This window comes from Hemitrygon akajei, chromosome 22 (assembly GCF_048418815.1).
Source record: "Hemitrygon akajei chromosome 22, sHemAka1.3, whole genome shotgun sequence".
Classification (NCBI taxonomy): domain Eukaryota; kingdom Metazoa; phylum Chordata; class Chondrichthyes; order Myliobatiformes; family Dasyatidae; genus Hemitrygon; species Hemitrygon akajei.
Window position 1 is genome coordinate 46,695,682 of NC_133145.1, and position 21,616 is coordinate 46,717,297.

Here is a 21,616-nt window from a genome sequence, read left to right on the forward strand (position 1 = left end):
AACCCCCTCATCTCTGGAATCAACCTGGTGAAACTCCTCTGCACCGCCTCCAAAGCCAGTATATACCCTTCCTCAAGAAAGAAGACCAGAACTGCACACAGTACTCCAGTTGAGCTTAGGAGGACACGGCAGCTAACGGCGGCTCTTTTGCTCCTCTTCAGAAACAGCTCTATTTCTATCTTTGAAGGGCCTGTAATATGCTGTACTATTCTATGTTCTATCTTTTTTTTTTATCTTTTCAAGGTTCTTTTGAAGACCCTGACCTGGAGTTACACACTGTCTTTGCTTCTTTGCAGAAACAGGATCCACACTCTGGGCCTTACGACCGCTGCTTTCCGATATGCCAAGGATGCGGCCTGGAAGACTAGCGCGCCTTTGGGGTGCCGGATTTTTGTGGCTCAGGAGGCAGGCTGACTCGAGGCCAGTGCTGCCATCAGGTGCATCGTGGGAGACGGAAGATCATAAGCAGTGAGCTGGCTGCTGGCTGTGTGCTCAGAGACCCAAGTTCTTTGGGTACAGAGCTCGGAAAAAGTGACGCAAAAGACTTCTAACACCATAAATCAGCAAGTTGCTTTATTATGTCTCTCCACTTGCTGTGAAATGGGGAACACCTCTTTTTCCCTTATTAGGGTGAGAGAGGGTAAACGAGTAGTCTTTGGGGTACTGCAAGTCTGTGTCTTTATTGATGCTTGGCTGCACGCTTGAGTGCTTGGTGGAGGGCATCAATGCTTTTTTGCTGGTTTGGGTGTGGGGGGGTCATTGCTTGCTGCTGCTTATGCATGGGAGGGGAGCTGGGGGGGTTTCGGAGTTCTAACATTTAACAGTCATTCATTCTTTGGGGCACTCCTGTTTTCGGGGATATTTGCATAGAAAAAGAATTTCAGGATGAATATTGTATACATTTCTCCGACATTAAATGTACATATTGAAACCGATTGAGGTGTGGCCACACCAGTACCCTGTACAGTTGCATAACCACCCTGCTCTTAAATTCAATGCCTCTAGCAATGAAGGCCAACATTACTTTTGCCTTCTTGATAGCCTGTGCACCTGCAAACCAACCATTTGCTCATCAGCAACAATGATTTGGTATCCAGAGAAGTAGTAGAGAGGCTTGTCAAATGGTGCAAGAACAGCCTGAATTGTATTTTATTAACTTATTTGTGGTTATATCTTGGTTTATGTACTGTGTTTGATATACGTTTTGTGGGTACACTGTAGTCTGGAGGAATGTTGTTTTATTTGGTTGTATATATGTACAGTCAGATGACAATAAACTTCAACCTGAACTTCAAAAAAATCAATACTTTGCTTCAACTGTATAGTCTTTGCTCCACTGTTTGTGGCATTCAGCAAACGTTTTGCGATGTTTCCAGAAATTAGCCAAGCAGCTAACAACCTTAACTGATGGGATCAATTTCAGTGCTAAACCCATTTTCTGGCAGATGGCAAAGCAGACTCATTACAACTACAGTCCGTGGTTGATTAAAGTTTGAGAGGGAATAACAAAATCATCTACCTCTTTAAAGGATACAGTTTTAAGATTTGGCTAACAAGTGGCATTAGCTCTACAACATTCCTGCAAAATAAGCAATTTGTTGATTGCAAATAACAGATAAGCTGTAGAGCTGTATGAATCAGTGGATGGATACATCACATCAGTGGATTAATTAGTTGCTAAATTGATGTAGTGCAACCCCCCAATGGGTTCCAGGGTTCCACAACCTTCAGGCTCACTGTCAAGGACTCTACAACTCATATTCTCTGAATAATTTATTTGTTTTTCATTTGCACAAATTGTCTTCTTTTGTGCATTGTTTTTTTTGTCAGTCTTTGTTTACAAAGAGTTCCATAAATTTTATATCTTTATTTTCCTGTAAATGCCTACAAGAAAATAAATCTCAGGGTTGTAAAAGGTGACATATACATACTTTGATAATAAATTTACTTTGACTACACACTATACAAGATGTGGTTTAATGACAAGTCAACCAATCTTGACGAACACTAATAAAAGCAGGAAAAAATCCAGGCTGAATGCAAACTGAAAAAAACATGAATAACAGTTTATAAAGTACTGGCAGTTAGTGCAACAGTACAGACAGTTCTGTGGCGCTGTCTAGAAGTTTTCAAAATGTAAATTAATTTGTGCCAGTGGAGTCACTTCAGAAATGGGAAAGGTGGGGGAGGTATGGGAAATAGTACAGATGAAAACAATATCCAAAAAGGGAGTTATTCATAACACAAACAATGCACTGGTGTACAATAGCATTCTAGAAGATTGCTCCATATAGTTTAATGACCCATGCAAAAACTGAGCTTTTGCCAATGCTACCATGCCGAGTTCCATTATAAGAAAAAAAACACGCCTTTATAGAGTCTTCCATTACTTATCTCTTTTTAATAGCTCATAAAGTGTCCACACTGACCAGAGAACAAGTACAAGAAATCCAAATTTAATTATTTTAGAATGAAATGTTTCAAAAGGATTTTCATTACTTTTACTAGATTAGCAAGTGGAAGTAAACATTTCTTTAGTATTGTCACTGTTGTAATGTAGGAAATACGGAAGCTAATATGCACAAAATGAGATTCCTCCAATGATAAATACTGATAATTAGTTTTGGTTAAGTTCATTGATGGAAAGATTTTAGCCAATACACCAAAGGTATTTCCACTTCTATTCAAAATGCAGTCACTAGGTTGCGACTAGGGCTCAGTTCCTGAGAACTGACCATTACCCAAACTGCTCACACATCAGAAATGAATAAAAGCCAATGTGTGGTAGAGGATTACAGAAACAGCTGAGATGGGACAGAAGACAGGCACGGGAAGAACAGCCAACAACCAGCCTTACTGACTCAGTGAGCGAGTAAATCTGCTCAGTATTCCCAGCTCAGCTCAACTCAACCCAGAGTGTGGAGGTAGGTAAAGGTACACAGACATAAGTTGTTCCCACCAAACAGAAGATCCTTATGATCATGCAACAGCCAGCAATTCCACTCCCATCTATCCTGTCAGTCTGCCAAATATTTGTTCATATGCATAGGGAGGCGACAAGTATACCATCTGTAAACTGGGGAGGACCTGCAGTGTCACGTACTCAATTATGTCCTTTAATCAAGAGCTGAAAGGGCCTGTCCCATCCTTGAAAGAAGTGTTGCATTGATAGCAACACTTCTTCAGTACTACACAGAAATATTCAGTTCATAGTTTTGTACATAAACCTCCAGATTAGCTTTTGATCTAGAAGTGAGATGGTTACCAAAAGAATTGCAGCTGACAGTTATTAGTTATATGACACTGCAGTAAATCCCCTTTAGGCTAAAAGAAAGGCATGTTAAGAGTATTTTGTAAATTGATCATCTTTTATCACTAACTTGTCAGCAAGAAAATATTGATGACCTTATTTAAAAAGAACATCAACAGTCTGATGAAATATACAGAAAATAGCCCACTGGTATGGTCAGCCTATTCAAAGATAGAAGTGCCAATTTGAAATCGATACTTATCCTTTTAAAATCCATCTTGGTTTATGTTTCTCAATCTGTCAAAACTTTTATTTCCTATTCCAGAATTCATATTTATCAAGGATTTTCAAGAAAGAAAAATTAAAATCCTATCTCATTAGTAATTCTTAAACATATCTACATTCACCATTGAATGTGGCAAAGAACCCAAAATTAGTTGTTTTGTGAAAAGGCTTATTACCTTTCATTATTTTTGATTGATTAGCAAGTAAGTCCTTAAAAAATAAAAAATGTTAAATTTTAAAAGTACTCTGTCATTGTTGAACTGCAACTTGTTGAGTGGTACCTGCACTTAATAAGATATGTGCTGTCCCTCAATTAACTTATTGTATTTATTGGGGAGATCTACTGGTCTTAGTATTGCCCTAATACATTCCCTATGATATTAGAAATAATCAGCATTTTAAATTGATTTTTATTCATGAAACAGCTGGTTAGGTCAGTCAGAGCCCTTACAGTTGCTTTCTTTCACACAGTCTTGTTCTGCAACTTTCCAAACCCTAAATCCAGCTGGGTAATTGAAACAATCCTTTCAGCGATGGTAGGATTAAAGGCACAATCATTGCTTATGAAACTCTGCACACAAGTTACAGTATATCCATCCTTTAAAAATGGAAGACAGAAAAATGAAACAAAACTTTCTCTAAATGATGAGCAAAAGGTCCTTGAGATTTTTTTGGCAATATTCTTTCTTTCCAAATTTGCTTTAACTAACTGTAATTCCCCTCAATTCGTACTGTAGTACCATAGCATCGTCACCTTGCAAATCTGGGATGCCTCCTCCTCCAAATCTACTGCATTTAATACTGGCATCACCTTCATTGTTTTTTCAAATTCACAGTAGTTGTAGAGATTTGGTATCATATATGTCTACTTATATATTCTTCAACATTCTTCTGCATTTCTGGTGTTAGCATCTGAGGAATTACACTCCCAGACTCCAAATGGTTAAAAAGACAAATGATTGAGGTAAAGTTTACAGCTCATAAACATTGTGGAATCTGCTCAAAGGGCAGTTTACACAAGGAAACAGATACTGATAAATCTGGCTCCATGAATATATCAAAGTCAAAACTTTTCATAGAAACTAACAGCCTTGGTCCAAATAACAAGATAACAATGAAAAATATAGTACAGATAGTACTTTTAATAATCAGTCTCCAAGGGGAGCAAGCACAGCCTGGTCAGCTAGCCAGGAAATGATCACGCATCTTATCACTGATCTGTGGCAATGAAACAAACTGAAGGGGTGAAGATTGGCACTGCACAATACATGGCTGAGGAATTGTGTAGAGGCAGAATTTCAGATGTGTGGATCATTGGGATTTCTTCTTCAGAAGGTATACTGTATACAAAAAGGGCAGGTTACACCTGAACTCAAGGGGGAACCACTATCCTTATGGAGGTTTGTACAGTTGTGGGGGAGGGTTTAAAATAATTTGGCAGGGGAATGGAAACCAGGATAGGGCTAAGGATGGGACAGTTGTTGTACAAGAAGATGCAGTGTGCAGTGAAACTGTGAGGAAAGACAGGCAGAATATAGGGGAAAATTGCTCAGTGGGATGAGTTGAAGTATAATATGGGAGCAAAATCAAAAAGCTAATGAATACAGGACTGTAGGTGTTATATTTCAATGCATAAATTATACGGAATAAGGTAGATGACCTTGTAGTGCAACTAGAGATTGTCAGTCAGGTATGGCGTGAGCATCACCAAGTTGTGGCTGAAAGAAGATCATAGTTGGGAGCTTAACATCCAAGAATATGGAAAGGACAGGGAGGTATGCAAGGGAGTGGGGTAGCTCTGCTGGTAAAAAAAAATATGAAATCAAATCCTTAGAAAGAGGTGACATAAGATCTCAAGATGTAGAATCCTTGTGGTAGAGTCAAGAAATTGTAAGAGTAAATAGACCCTGATAGGAGTTTTATATAAGGCCTCCAAATAGTAGCCGGAATGTGGGACACAAATTACAAGAAGAGATAAACGGCATTGCTATGATAGTGATGGGGATTTCAATATACAGGCAGATTGGGAAAATCAGGTTAGTGCTGGATCTCAAGAGAGGGAATTGGTAAAATGCATACGAGATTGCTCTTTAGAACAGCTTATGGTTGAGCTGAATGGCAATTCTGGATTGGATGCTGTGAAATCAGATTTGATTAGGGAGCTTAAGGTAAAGGAACCCTTAGGAGACACTGATCATAGTAGAAAAGAATTCACCCTGTAGTTTGCGAGGGAGATGCTAAGATCAGATATATCAGTATTACAGTGGAGTAAAGGGAAATACAGAGGCACGAGAGAGGAACTGGCCAGAGTTGATTAAAAGGGATCACTAGCAGGTATAACAGCAGAACAGCAATAGCTAGAGCTTCTGGGAGAAATATGGAAGGCACAGGATAGATACATCCCAAAGATGAAGTAGTATTCTAAAGGGAAGATGAGGGAACTGTGGTTGACAAAGGAAGTCAAAACAGCATAAGAGAGAGGGCATATAATACAGTAAAAATGAGTGTAAGGTTCAAGGATTTCTATTCATTTTTACTCATTTTGATTTTACAAATCAACATGAGGCAACTAAAAAGCCATGAGGAGAGAAACGATGAAATATGAAGGTATACCAGCTAATAATATAAAAGGCGATGTCAAAAGATTTTGTCAAAAATATAAAAAAGAGAGGTGAGAGTGGATATTGGACGGTTGGAAAATGATGCTGGAGAAGTAGTAATGGGGGACAAAGAAATGACGGACTAACTTAATAAATATTTTGTGTCAGTCTGCTCTGTGGAAGACACTAGCAGTATGAATGAATAGATAATGTCAGGGGGCAGAAGTGAGGGCTTTGTGCTGAAGTTATCATGAAAATTGATGAAGGCAGGGCAGTGATTGCTGTCTGCATGGTCTTTAGCAAGGCCTTTGACAAGGTTCCTCATGACATAGGAACATAAATATATAAACAGGAGAGTATTGCGTGGTGCTGAGTAAGAAGGACCTAGAAGTGTATATGCAAAGATTCTTAATGGTAAGTAAAATGGATGGTTGAAGGCATTTCCTTTGCTAACTGAAGCTAAGTGCAAGGAGGTTATGCTATAAGTGTACATAAAATTTGTTAGACCACAACTAGATAATTGAATACAGTTCTGTCATCACATAAGTGGATGAATGTGATTGGTCTAAAGAGGGTACACAAATTTACAAAATCTGGGACAGCTGAAATGTTGCAATCAGGTAACACTGAATATGAAGTATGAAAACTAGGGCTGTCTAATTTAAAATAGGAAGGATTGAGGGGAGACTTAATTGAAATATACATAAGTATGAAGGGTTTAGATGAAGCAGGATGGACACATTTCCTTTAGCAAAGGGTTCAAAACCAGAATGCTGAGATTTCAAGTATTCAGTTTAAGGACTGAACGGGAGATGAGGAAAATCGTATTGACTCAGGTGGCAGTAGGGGAGAGGTCTGCAACATATTGCCTGAACCAATGGCAGAGGCAGAAACCCTCCTCAGAATTATGTACTTCGATTTACTTGGAAGAGCCATAACCAGTTTGGTTAACAACCAGCTGCCAAATTAGGTAGGAAGGCTCTTTTTCAATCAGCATTAACACAATGAAGCAAATAGCCTCTATTTGCATCATGAAATGCTCTTTGATTCTATATTTGTCATTTTGCTTTATTAGTGGAGTCAATGATGTTGGGAAATCTGCTTCTCTATCCTATGCCAATCAAATCTGGCATGGAAGCAGTAACCCATTTCTTTGAATGAGCATCACTGGCCCTAAAAGGTTAGATGTGAAAAGTTAATAAAAACACAAAATGCTGGCAGAACTCAGCAGGCCAGACAGCATCTATGGGAGGAAGTAGTGATGACGTTTTGGGCCGAAACCCTTCATCAGGAGAGACTCTCTTCATGTGAAAAGTTAACTCAGCTTCACTTTTTAAATTTGTATTTTTTTAAAAACTAAGATAGTTTGAAAACATTTCCAAATATCAGAGATATTTAAGAACAGATTATAAAAAGCCTTCCAACTTTAACAGCTGAAATTCCACCCCTATCTATCTCCTATCGAAGATTATTGGGATGTTCAGGAGACATTATAAGGACCCTATTGGGATTAAACACTGTTGAGGGCCTGCCTGCTATTATATACATTTTAACTTAAATCTGTGTTAAAAACTGCATGAACTATTCATAACAAATGATAACTGACAAAATGCAACTATAAAGAATGAACTGTGAAAATAGTAGTTTCAAGTTTTTAAACTTGAGTATTTAAAAAAATATACATCATGAAACTTAAAATAGCAAAATCCTGGTAAGAACATGAAATAGAAGTGAATTCAAATGAATCAATTCATTTCACCCTCAATGTGACTATTCTAACCACAGACTTTAAATTTTTAATGTTATTTCAATGTTAAACTGTTTGAAATATTCAAATTTCCACTGTTCAGTGTGTTAGTTCTTGCCAATCATCTATCTTTGATGAATTTCCAATAAACCAAAACATAACGTGAAAGAACTTTATTTAGAATGGGTTGTGTCCAAGGTTACCACATGAATAAGGACAGAAATATGATTTTTTTTTAATACAACCAACAGAAAGCACCTTTGGTCAAATGCAGTGGTTGTTGATTTGTGTGTACTCAAATGAAATTTTTCAACATGTGTGATCTATTTTGGTTAATAAATTTTAAGCATTTTGAATACACATATCATAAAAGGCAGCTCATCCAATAAACTTGCACAATTCACCATGCAATTTAGGAAAAAATAGCTGTTACCAAAAAACATTGAAATTATCCACCCTGAATACTTACAACACTTCAATTTTAAGTGCATTTTTAAAATTTAAACTATTCAAATAAGTGAATTTCTTTAAAAAATGAAGGAATTTCATACAATATCAACAAGCAAAATTTCAAGGCCAATGCATAACAGGATCTCAGAGAGTATGCCAAAGACTGTTTATAAAAACTGGCTGGATTTCACTGATGATATTTCAAACTGTTCTCAGGCTGTGCCCTGACTGAACACCAAGTTCTCCAAGATACAGAATTGAGCTCGTAAATACACTTAAAATCAGGTCCTTTTGGCTCTACACTCGTGATATTATTGATATTATTATTAATCTACTGAAGGACCTCCGTAGGTCAAGCAGCACCTGTGTGGGAAAGGAATTATAAACATTTGGGTCAAAACCCTGCATCACAATCAATTCTTTGCTTCCCTCCCCCCCCACCCCCAATACATGCTGATCAACCTGCTGAGCTCCTCCAGCAAATTGTGTAGCATATTATTGACAATTTTTTCCAAACGTCTTTTTGATAGCAAGAGTTCTCCAGTCTAGGAAGCATCCACTCTATCTAGATCTTTCAATAGTCGACAGGTTTCAGTAAAATCCCTCTTCATTTTTCTAAACTCCAGCAAGTCCTGACCCAGAGCCATCAAACGAGCCTCATATGTAAATCCTTTCATTCCTGGAATCATTCTTGTGAACCTCCACCGGACTCTTTCCAATGCCAACACATCTTTTCTTAGATGAGACCCAAAACTGCTCACAATATTCCAAGTGTGGGCTAACAAACCTTAAAGCCTGAGCAGGACATCCTTGCTTTTATATTCTAGTTCTCTCAAAATGAATGCTAACATTGCATTTGCCTTCCTTATCACTGATTCAACCTGCAAGTCAAGTTAACCTTTAGGGAATCCTGCATGAGGATTCCCAAGTCCCTTTGCACCACTGATTTCTGAATTTGTTCCTCAGTTTGAAAATACTCTATGGCTTTATTCCTTCCAAAGTGCATGACTATACAATTTCCTACACTATATTCAATCTGCCACTTCTTTGCCCATTCTCCAAGTCTGTCTAAGTCCTTCTGCCAAATACCTGCTTCCTCAAAACTACCTGCCCCTCCACTGATCTCAGCACCACTCTTAAACTTGGCCACAAAGCCATCAATTTCATCATCCAAAATAATTTCCTATGACATGAAAAGAAAATATCCCATCACCAACCCTTGTGAAACATCAACGAGAAAAGGACCCTTTTATTCCCATTCTTTGCCTCTTGCCAATTAGATAATCTTCTATCCGTGCCAGTATCTTTCCAGTAATACCATAGGCTCTAATCTTGTTTAGCAGCCTCATGTGTGGCACCTTCTGAAAATCCAAGTAAACAACATCCAATGACTTCACTTTGTCTATCCCACTTTTTATTTCCTCAAAGAATTCCAATATACTTGTCAGGCAAGATTTTCCCTTAAGGAAAGCATGCTGACTTTGGCCTCCAAGTACCCTGAAACCTCATTGTTAATAATGGACTCTAACATCTTCACAAACACAGAGGTCAGGCTAACTGCCTATAATTTCCTTTCGTCCACCTCCCTCCCTTCTTAAAAAGTGGAGTGCCATTTGCAATTTTCCAGTCCTCCAGAACCATTCCAGTATCTACTTACTTTTGAAAGGTGATTACTAATACTTCCACAATCTCTTCAGCTACCTCTTTCAGAATCCTGGGATGTAATACATCTGGTCCAGGTGACCTATCTACCTTCAGACCTTTCAGCTTCTCAAGCACCTTCTCCTTAGTAATAGCAACTACACTCACTTCTGCCCTGGCACTCTCAAACTTCTGGAATACTGAAGATGTATTCCAGATTAAAGACAGACGTTGAATACTTATTAAGTTTGTCTGCCATTTCTTTCTCTCCCCATTACTACCTCTCCAGTGCCATTTTCTCACCAGTCCAACATCAACTTTCACCTCTGTTTTGCTCTATACTGTATATCTGAAAAAATATTGGTACACTCTTTTATATTATTGACTAGCTTACATTCATATTTCATCTTCTCTTTATGGCACTATAGTTGCCTTCTGTTGGTTTTTAAGAGCTTGTCAACCCTCTAACTTCCCACTAATTCTTGCTAATTATGTGCTCCCTCTTTTTATTTTATGCTGTCCTTGATTTCCTTTGTCATCCTCCCTTTAGAATACTTCTTCATCTTTGGGATGCATCTATCCTGCACCTTCCAAACTGCTCCTAGAAACTCCAGCCATTGTTATTCTGCCATCATCCCTGCTAGTGTGCCCTTCCAATCAACTTTGTCCATCTCCTCTCTCATGCCTCTACAATTCCCTTTACTCTACTGTAATACTGATAATTCTGATTCTAGCTCATCCCTCTCAGACTATAGGGTGAATTCTATCATATGATTATCACTGCCTCCTAAGGGTTCCTTTGCTTTAAGCTCGCTAATCAAATCTGGTTCGTTACCCTACACCCATGCCAGAAGTTATTTTCTCCTTGTGGGCTCAATCACAAGTTGCTCTAAAAAGCCATCTCATAGCCATTCTACAAATTCCCTCTCTTGGAATCCAGCACCACCCGATTTTCCCAATCTACCTGCATATTGGAATCTCCCATGACTATTGTAACATTGCCCTTTTTATATACCTTTTCTATCTCCTGTTGTAATTTGTATCCCTCATCTACATTCATCAGCATCCTTTTACCCTTGAAGTTTCTTGACTCTACCCACAAGGGTTCTACATCTTCTGATTCTCCATCACTTCTTTCTAAGGAATTGATTTTAATTTTGTACCAACAGAACCACACCACCCCTTCTGCCTATCTTTTTGAAGCAATATTTATCTTTGGATGTTAAGCTCCCAACTATGATCTTCTTTCAGCCACTACTCAGTGATGCCCACAATGTCATACCTGCCAATTTCTAACTGCGCAAAAATATCAGCTACCTTATTCCATATATTGTGTATATTTACATATAACACCTTCAGCCTTGAATTTATCACCCTTTTCGATTCTGCTCCCACATTAGCTCATCCCACTGACTGCAATTTTGCCCTATCATCTGTCTGGCCCTCCTCATAGTCTCACTACACACTGCATGTATTTGTATACCAACTGCCTCATCCTCAGCCCTTTCACTCTGACTCCCATCTCTTGCCAATTTAGTTTAAACTCTCCCTAACAGCTCTAGTAAAGCCATCCGCAAGGATACTTGTCCTCTTCAGCTTCTGGTGAAACCCTTTTTATACAGGTCATACCTTCTCCAGAAGAAATCCCAATGATCTAGAAATTTGAAACTCTGCCTCCTGTACCAATTCCTCAGCCATGTACTCATATGCTAAATCATCCTACTTAATGTTGCCCCTGGCCCAGCCACGATTTGATGACTGCTCCACTTCAAGAAATGACCTTGGTAACAAAACTCCCAAGTTCTTTGTGAGTCTTGTGGCCACAAACATTAAAGTCATCTTTGGGGATCTTGTGGGAGACTCTTGCATTCTACAATATACAAATTATCTGTCATTAGCTTTATTCATGGGATAGCCTTCTTCAAAATGAGAAATCTTTAATTCAGCAATTAAATTAATAAATTTATTTATTGAATTTGTTTCAGTCAACAGTCTCTCCTGTGTACTGTTTTTCTGATTGATAGGGCCAACAGGACTTAATTCAATGGAATAGGAGTCCAGTCAAAATCTTTGATTCATAATATTATTAGGAGTTTAATAATTTTATATTACTAATTTACATACATACACAAGCAAAATTGTAAAATTTGAAACTTCATAGTCAGAAATAGTGTTAAATTAAGAACTTTTTGACACACCAAGCACAGAATATATCCTAAATTTTGTAGCACATTCATCCTTTATGTATAAAGTTATTCATATAAACTTTAATTTACATTCATACGACTCTTCAGCTTTTCTAGCTCATACAATCGGTCTACTTCTGAGATCTTAACCATTTCCAATCACTTCCTTACATCATTAATTTGTATAACCCACTGCAGAAAATAGAAATCTGAAATAAAAACAGAAATTGCTTTAAACAATCAGCAGGTCAGCCAAATTCTGCAGAAAGAGAGACAGAATTTCAGGTCAAAGGGATTACTACGGTATATCCCTTTTCTTGTTAGAACTGGAAAAGGGATATGATAATGTCCATTATAGAACTTAATTTATCTCTCTTTCAAAGGAATCTGCAACCTTATAAAATACACAGCTGCAGTAAATGCTAATGTAACATTTCAATAAAAATCCGTATAACGGTTGCTAACATTATCATTGTTAGGGGATATCAAAAAATTACGAAAATTGAATCAAAAGTGATTCTGACATCTTCAAAATTATTTTCAAAAATAAACAGAAGATATTTATTAAATATTTTATGCCAGTGATCAATTTATTTGTCTGTCTTCCTAGTTCTGATGGATAGATATCATGTGCAGTTTTAACTCATTATCTTGCTCATCCTTTTATTTCAGCAAACCACATTTAATGGCTTTAACACTAGAGGGCACTGCAATTTCCATTAAATCAAAAGTAAACTAACACAAGTTCAGAAGCAAAGGGATGTCATCAATATGCAAAGGCTATTATTTAAACTTATTTAAATGTTATTTAAACTTTAAATAATATGCTCAAATAAAATAGAAGTCTATAACTTACTGCAATAATTCGTATATAATAGATTCTAATGGTCACTCCAAACCTTTCCCTGCTTTCCTTACAAGCAACTTTATCTTTCCTAAGTTATGAAGTTACAAACACACATAAGCCATTATGCAGTTTTCTGAAAAAAGTGGCACATTAACTAACAGAAAAGAGTGAAAGTGAGGAAACTTAAATAAATGTTGACTACTTCAACTACTGCACAGAGTCTTGCCATCTTCAGAAGTTTTCTGATGACTCTGCCATAGTTGGATGCATCAGCAAGGGAGATGAGGTGGAGTACAGGGCAATGGTGGGAAACTTTGTCACATGGTGTGAGCAGAATCATCTGCAGCTTAATGTGGAAAAGACTAAGGAGCTGGTGGTGGACCTGAGGAGGGCTAAGGCACCGGTGACCCCTGTTTCCATCCAAGGGGTCAGTGTGGACATGGTGGAGGATTACAAATACCTGGGGATACAAATTGACAATAAACTGGACTGGTCAAAGAACACTGAGGCTGTCTACAAGAAGGGTCAGAGATGTCTCTACTTCCTGAGGAGACTGAGGTCCTTTAACATTTGCCGGACGATGCTGAGGATGTTCTACGAGTCTGTGGCGGCCAGTGCTATCATGTTTGCTGTTGTGTGCTGGGGCAGCAGGCTGAGGGTAGCAGACACCAACAGAATCAACAAACTCATTCGTAAGGCCAGTGATGTTGTGGGGGTGGAACTGGACTCTCTGACGGTGGTGGCTGAAAAGAGGATGCTGTCCAAGTTGCATGCCATCTTGAACAATGACTCCCATCCACTCCATAATGTACTGGTTAGGCACAGGAGTACATTCAGCCAGAGACTCATTCCACCGAGATGCAACACTGAGTGTCATAGGAAGTCATTCCTGCCTGTGGCCATCAAACTTTACAACTCCTCCCTTGGAGTGTCAGACACCCTGAGCCAATAGGCTGGTCCTCGACTTATTTCCACTTGGAATAATTTACTTATTATTTATTTATGGTTTTATATTGCTATATTTCTACACTATTCTTGGTTGGTGCAACTATAACGAAACGCAGTTTCCCTCGGGATCAATAAAGTATGTCTATCTGTCTGTCTGATATAGAGATAATTCAAAATCCAATAAATTAGCACATCTATGGAATTTTCAGGAATTATGAAATGTCTTATTCCCTAATAGTCACCTCCCTTATAACCACGCAACAGTCTGCTTTTAAAGAACTGGCCAAAAATGCCTGATGTTTTAAAATAGTCCAATGAAATGATACAAAATATTAAATTACATGAAATACAATTTCATTACACAGCTTATCTGAGATTTTACATCTGCAGCAAGAGAACGCATAAGTTAAAAACGAAATGGAAGCATCCATTATTGAAAACATATAGATTTAATATATACCATGACTATAAATGCACAAGGTCTGCTATAAGTTCTCAGAAACAAAACTAAAAAAATTTGTAGCACAAAGAGAAACATCTTTTAGTGGACAATCTTCTGATGCAGTTTAAAACAAATGAAAAATTCTGGGAGAACTCAACGGATTGAGACCCTGCATCAGCAATGAGGAGTGTAAAGAGAAAATAGCCAGTATAGAGAATTGAGAGGAAGTGTGAGACAGAAGCTGGTGGGTGATGGGTGGAAGCAAGAGACGGAAGGATGGTTGTGAAATGAGGGGAATGGGAAATTGTTCAGGCTTGAAAATGATAGGTGGAAATAATAAAGGAAAAAATGTGGTACTGTTCTTCTAATTTGCATTTGGCCTCACCACGCCTATGGAGAAGGCTGAAGATAGATAAGTCACTGTGGGAATGGGAATGGGAGTCAAATGATGTGGAACTAGAATCTCAAACTGGTCATTGCAGACAGAGCAATTAGACTACCTGCAAGGAATATGAGATGATACAAGCTGCCAAAGTGAAGCCTAATGCAAACTTCAAGAACACCTCTTATTTCGCTTGGGTAGCCTAAAACCCAAAATTTTTTATACCTCGCCTGTACTTTTCCTGTTCCCACTAATCCACCCAGTTTCTCTCTCCTACTGTTTACCTTTTGTATTACCCTCAGCCACCTAGTTACCAAGATTCTTGACTCCCCCCCCACCCACCCCCTGATCGTTCCATCTGTCTGTTATTCACTTACCTATCTACCTGCTTTTTGTCTTTTTTCTCCCTTGTTCAGCTTTCTCATCTCCTTTCCCCACCCCCATTCTGGTTCCAGCATCCGTCATACTCCCTCAGTTCATTCAACCTATCACTTTCCAACCTCTGTTCGCCCTTCCTCTCACCTCTACATACTGTTCATCTTCCTCTACACTTCCAGTCCTGATACTAGATCCTGACGCAAATCTTCAACTATCTGTTTGCCTCCACCATTCCTTTGCTTGGTTTTGCTTCAGATTTCAGTACCTGCAGTCTCGTGTCACCATTTGAACTTTGTTAAATTGGTTTAAAGTTAGCGAAGTAAACTGACAGAAAATGCTCAATATAATTCGGTTTAAAATAATGGAAACTGAAAAATCAATATTTTATAATGCTTGAATTAAACTTTATTTCTTCTTGCTCTTAACTGATTAGTACAAAAAAATGGCATTTCTTTGTAAACCAATGATCTGGATGTGAGATTAATGGTTATTAACAACATTATTTGCAAAAATGCACGCAATTTAACATAATTATTATTAATATTGAACAAAAGTTTATATTGCAATGAAATTTGATTTAAGCAAGTTTCATTACAAAGATATCCAAAACTATCTATTCTTCTTTGAATCCCCCCCCATGTCAGAATCATGAACCTCTTCAGGGTTATCAGAACAGAATGCTTTATTAGTGCGGATTTTGAGATGACTGCAGGAAAGATAGATGGGGGGGGGGGCGTAATGATAGCCTCTGGTTTTTAAATCAATAACTATGCATCTTTCTACTTCTTGCCTGGGTTTGTTCAGATTTTGAAGAATTACAATATATGGCTGCCAATTAGCCTCTAAAATCAAACAAAAACAAACTGTACTATCCAACATAAATATAATTTGTATGTCGATTGATTTAATAGCAAATGTTATCATTTATAGCTCTACATTCCAATTTGACTGCAACTTAGAAACATCAAATACACCTCAAAACAGAAGCACAGAAAGTTGACCTCCATACCTGGGTGATGTTCTCCAAGAACTCGCAGCACGTCTGAAGGATGAACACAGACATTGTTCTTGGAGTAAATAATTTCACCATCTAGAATTCTGGAAGATCCACTTGACTGATTAAAGGTCAGGAGATCAGAGGCTTTGGAGGAAGCCCGTCGTAGTAGCTGACCCAGAGACATCTCCAGGAATATCTTTCCATCATCTGATTTCTTCACTCTAGAATAAAACAAATCCAACTTTAAAAATATGCTGATGAAAACTTGTCTCCCAATGAATCCACTATTCTGTTGATTCTTCCACCCTTTGCATTCTGTAAATACCTGCACAGCCCTTGCAATCAGATCACCCCTTGTCCCCCTACTTCTCCCGTACATTCTCAGCCGTCGTCTCTCATCAAGATCATTCCAAGAGAAGATGGTTCAGGTACAGTGCAGGCACATTCCCAAGACAGAGCCCAAGAGGGAGAATGAAAGGTCAGCTAAGGCCAAAACTCCCCGAACAAGAAACAGTAAGCTATAACAGAAGAAGTGAGAATATTATGTTTGCCAGATGACAATAAAGTTAAAATCATGCCAAGCAAAGAGATCAGAGAGGAACCAAAAAAAAGGAAATGTGCCAAAAGAGCAGAAGAGTTTAAGATCTAGCATTAAAGAGAATCCAAAAGACTTCTACATGCTAAGGGAAATGGGTGGTAACAGAGTGCCCAGTTGAGACCAAAAGGACACATACTCAATGCCAGGCATTCTGAATGAATATTTTGAACTACACTTTACCAAGGAAGGAGGAGTAAAGTCAGAAAAGAAAAAGCAGTTGAGATTTTTCATGAGCTAAAACTTGATTAAGGGGAACTATCAGAAAAATAATCTGCAAGTGTATAAGTCTTCAAGTCCATATGAAAAGCAACCTAGCTGATTGCTGAGGGAAGACTGTAATGTTCTTGTTAAGGGACAAGTGTTGGTGGCATAGCCCCAGAGAACTGCAATGTTACATTGTTTTTTTCCCCCAAAGTATTATGGATAAATTCACCATACAGTTTAACCTGGGTAGTGAGGAGACTGGTAAAAAGAATGCAAAATTAAGTATCGCTTCATTGTGAAAAGTCAAAATCAGAAAAGACTTGTTAACGCAAATCATGCTTAACTTATTTAACTGTCAATTTTGTGATAACAGATAGCTGATTTGTAAAAAATGTAACAAAGTCATTAGCAGAACTAAAGTCTACACTGTAGTAGCAGAATGGAAATGGAGTTGACTCTTACGAGATAAAACAGAATTGATGTAATAAGGTTTTTTTTTCAGGGTAGTGGAATGCATACAGCAGTGTTTTCCAGGGTTAGGACCACTTCTTTAACATACATTTTCACATGGCTGTGCTGGGCAAAATTTCAATAGTAGTACAGTATAAAAATATTTATCTGAAGGAATTATGCTGAAGTTTTTGAAGGTGATGGGAGGTTGAAAAAACAGTTAAAAAGGGGAATAGCCTCCTGTTTTTTTTAAATAAACAGATAAAGAAGTTGTACCAAGCCACTAAGAACAATGGATTTACTGCAACTGAGAACATATGAACTTCAGAAACAACAGATGGTCATCATCTGGACACTCATATATGCTTTGGAATTTAATAAAATTGTAACTGAACTTTTACCTCAGCACCACATTCTTGTACTTATCCCATTTCACCCAAGGATTCCCTACCATCTGGAAGAAGTAATTTCTACTCATTTGTGTCCTAAAGGAATGTCTCCTTATTTTGAGCTGGTGATCTCTAATTTTGCATATTTCATCCCGGCCAACATCAATGCCAGCCAGTTAAGAAGTCTATACATTGCCCTTCCTTCTAAATTTAAGAATTTGTTTAATCTTTCATCATATGACAAACCTACAATTCCAAGATTCGATCTGGAGGACCTTCATTGTACAGCTTGTATTACTGGTAGGGAGATAAGACCTGTATATGATCTACCAGAAGCATTCTGACCAAGGCCACATATAATTGGACTAAGATATCTCTACTCTTCAACTCAGTTCATCTTACTGTCAAGGCAAAAATATAAATTTTCGTTCCTAAATGCTTGTAGAACTGAGTATTAATTTTCACTGACTCTACTGCAGACATCCATGTCCCTTTGAACACCTTTTTGCTTTTGGCATTTAATTGAATTATGTTTGTTGTTCTTTTGCACATTAGTGGTTTGTCCATCTTTGTTGCGTGTGCTTTTTCATTGATTCTATCATGTTCTTTTGTATTTACTGTGAATGCCCATAAGAAAATGAATCTCATTGTATTATATGCTCCTATATATTGTATTTTGATAATACATTTACTTTGAACTATGATTTCCACATGACATTACATTTGGCATGGCTTTGCCTATTCATCTAGCTGTCAGTACCTCAATGCTTGTCTTCATAGCCTACACAGGTTTAGTTCTTGTTAGAGATTTGGATATATTGCACATGCTCCTATTATCCAAATCACTGATATTACATGTGAACAGATTTGTCTCCTGCATAGATCTCTGCAGCAGACCACTTGTCACCAAACATCTCAACCTCAAAATGAGCAATTATTCCTACGCTGTTTGCTGTCTGTTAGCCAATGATACCACTATTTTACAATGGTTGGCACATGATCTAATTTTATTTAGTAATCTCACATGGCACCTTAAAGGCCTTCAGAAAATCCAAATATATCACATCAACCAGTTCATCCTATATATTCTGCTAACTAAAATACCAAAAAAAAATTCAGAAAATCTGTCAAGTATAATTTCCTTTCCAGAAATTCATGTTAATTCTGCCCAATCCTATTATTACTTTCTGATTGCCATTTCATCACTTCCTTAATAACACTGGGTGTATTTAAAGTGGAGGTTGAGAGGTTCTTGATTAGTAAGGGTGTCAAAGTTTATGAGGAGAAGGCAGGAAAACGGGGTTGAGAAGGATAATAAATCAGCCATGATGGAATGGCAGAGCAGACTCAATGGGCCAAATTACCTAATTCTGCTCCCTTGTCTTATCATCTAACAAACTCTAGCCCTAAAGCCAATGACAGGGTAAGGGCTAGTTTTCTCTTTCTCGCTTTTCTGAAATACGAGTATGTGATAATTTTACCAGAATCTGCAAAATTTCAAACAATGACAATCAGCACATCCACTGTCTATAACTGCCTCCATCTAAACTCTAGGAAGCAGATCAATAGGACATGGACATAAGGAAGTCTGCAGATGCTGGAAATCCAAAGCAACACAACAAAATGCTGGGGGAGCGCAACAAGTCAGACAACATCTAAGTCATATATGTCAAACTCAAGGCCCGCGGGCCAAATCCGGCCCGCGGTGGAATTATCTTTAGCCCGCGAGATAATATCTAATTACTATTAAAGCTGGCCCCAGTAATCGAAGCGCCTATGGCGTATGATATGGCTAATGCTGAGTTTATTCAGGTACCAGGTTTTCAGGGTTTTTAGTGTTTATTCGGCAGTCTTCATAAGAAACGGAATTTGTAAAGTGAAACACTTTGTAGTTATAGCAGAGACTGAGACACATGAGAGCAGGCTGAAAAAACGGAGGCAACGAAAGCTGCGTTTGCACGCGTCCGACTGATCCGGCCCGCATGAAGCTGCATTTTGCTCAATCCGGCCCGTGACCTAAAATGAGTTTGACACCCCTGATCTAAGTAAAAGAGTAAACAGTCAACATTTTGAGCCGACACCCTTCTTCAGAACTGGAGAAGGGTCTCGGCCCGAAACGTCAACTGTACTTTTTTTCCATAGATGCTGCCTGGCCTGCAGAGCTCCTCCAGCATTTTGTGTGTGTTGCTCTAGGTCGTGGATTTGTGACCTCAAATTTTTAATCTATTTTCTCCTTATTTCTCATTTACTCTCAACAGTATCCAACCACTTGTAGCTGCTCAGCCATTTATTAAGATCTTGGCTGATCTTTTACCTCAGTGTAACTTACATTTAGATTCAGATTTATTAATGTACATAGAAACATACAGTGAAATGACTCATTTGTGATAACAACCAACACACCCAAGGATGTGCTGGAGGCAGCCTGCAAGTGCTGCCACACATTCCAGTGCCAAGTGCATTCAGAAATCTATCAATTTCTGTTCAAAATGAACTCAATGACTGAACTCCCACAGTCCATCTGGGATGAGACTTCCAAAGTTACACCACTTCCTGCTTAAAGAAAATTTTCAACTAATATACTATCCCTTATCCTAAAAATATTCTAAGCTCCTCCATGGATGCAATCTGTCAAACACCACAAAACATAAGTTTTAATTAAATCTCTTGGTTTCTAAACTCAAATGAATACAGACCTAATCTATTCAATCTCTCCTCACAAAGTAAATGGACCACTCCTGGAACTAGTCTAGTGAGTCTTTTCTAAACTCCCTCTATGGTAAGTACAACTTTTCTAAGGCAAATAAGCTAAATCTGTATGCAGTACTCCAGCTGCGGTTTCATCAAGACTTGACATAAATGTGAATGACTTCCTTACTCCTGTATACAAATCCACTGATAAAAGGCAGCACCTTTCTAATTCACATTTTTCAACTAAATGCTGACTTTGAACGGCTTGCATATTGGCGCGCTGGACTCTTGAACATCAACATTACGCAATTCCTACAAAATGCTGGAGTAACTCAGCAGGCCAGGCAGCATCTATTTGCTTTTCTCCAGATCTGCAGAAGGGTTTTGGCCCAAAGCGTCAACTGTACTTCTTTCCACAGATGCTGCCTGGCCTGCCGAGTTCCTCCAGCATTTTCTGTGCTTTGCTCGGATTTCCAGCTCCTGCAGATTTTCTCGTTTATCATTATACAATTCCTCATCATTTAAAAAATTTTGCTTTTCTATTTTTTGTAGAAAAGTGAATGCTCACAATTTTCCATGTAATATTCCATCTTCCAGGATTCCAGCAGACCCATCCTCCAGTTATTGAGACTGATGATGGCCCCCGAAGCTCTTCACATTCTTTGCTGTTCAGTATCATACTTCTAAATTTGTTGATAATATTTAGTTCCCTGGCCAGAACTGTGAATCTGGTTTATAAATAACTAGGGTCCCAGCAGTATTCCACAAAGTCAGCCTGCTGTCCTGAGAAGACCCTATAGAGAAAATCCAGTCACTATTTTCCAAAGTTCCATCTAAAATGATTCTTCTTTTCGATTTTCTGAGCCAAAATCTTTCATCACCACTTTCACCCCATATCTTAAATCAGTTGCTCCATCTGCAATTTCATCTATCTTTTCTTTAAAAATCCAGAAATATTTGCAAAGATGACTTTGTAATGACGAGATGATACCTATTTATCAGGACCATTACTTCAGTAAACTTGTTCACTACTTCCACCTGCATTCAGCAAAAGAAGCTTCAGGTCTCTGTACCTCATTTTGCAATTGGATTCTCGACTTGCTAACCAGAAGACCACAATCTGTGTGGATT

General features: G+C 38.2%; 1 protein-coding gene across 2 annotated transcripts in view; it reads right to left on the bottom strand.

Annotated features, from left to right (window-relative positions):
- The window catches only part of tbc1d16 (TBC1 domain family, member 16), a 110,768-nt gene that overhangs the window by 58,215 nt on the left and 30,937 nt on the right, over positions 1 to 21,616 (bottom strand). For both annotated transcript variants that reach the window (XM_073026154.1, XM_073026155.1), the window contains one exon: positions 16,166 to 16,374. In XM_073026154.1, coding sequence (XP_072882255.1) covers positions 16,166 to 16,337 — 172 coding nt within the window. In that variant the 5' untranslated portion in view covers positions 16,338 to 16,374. The remainder of the gene's footprint in view (positions 1 to 16,165; positions 16,375 to 21,616) is intronic.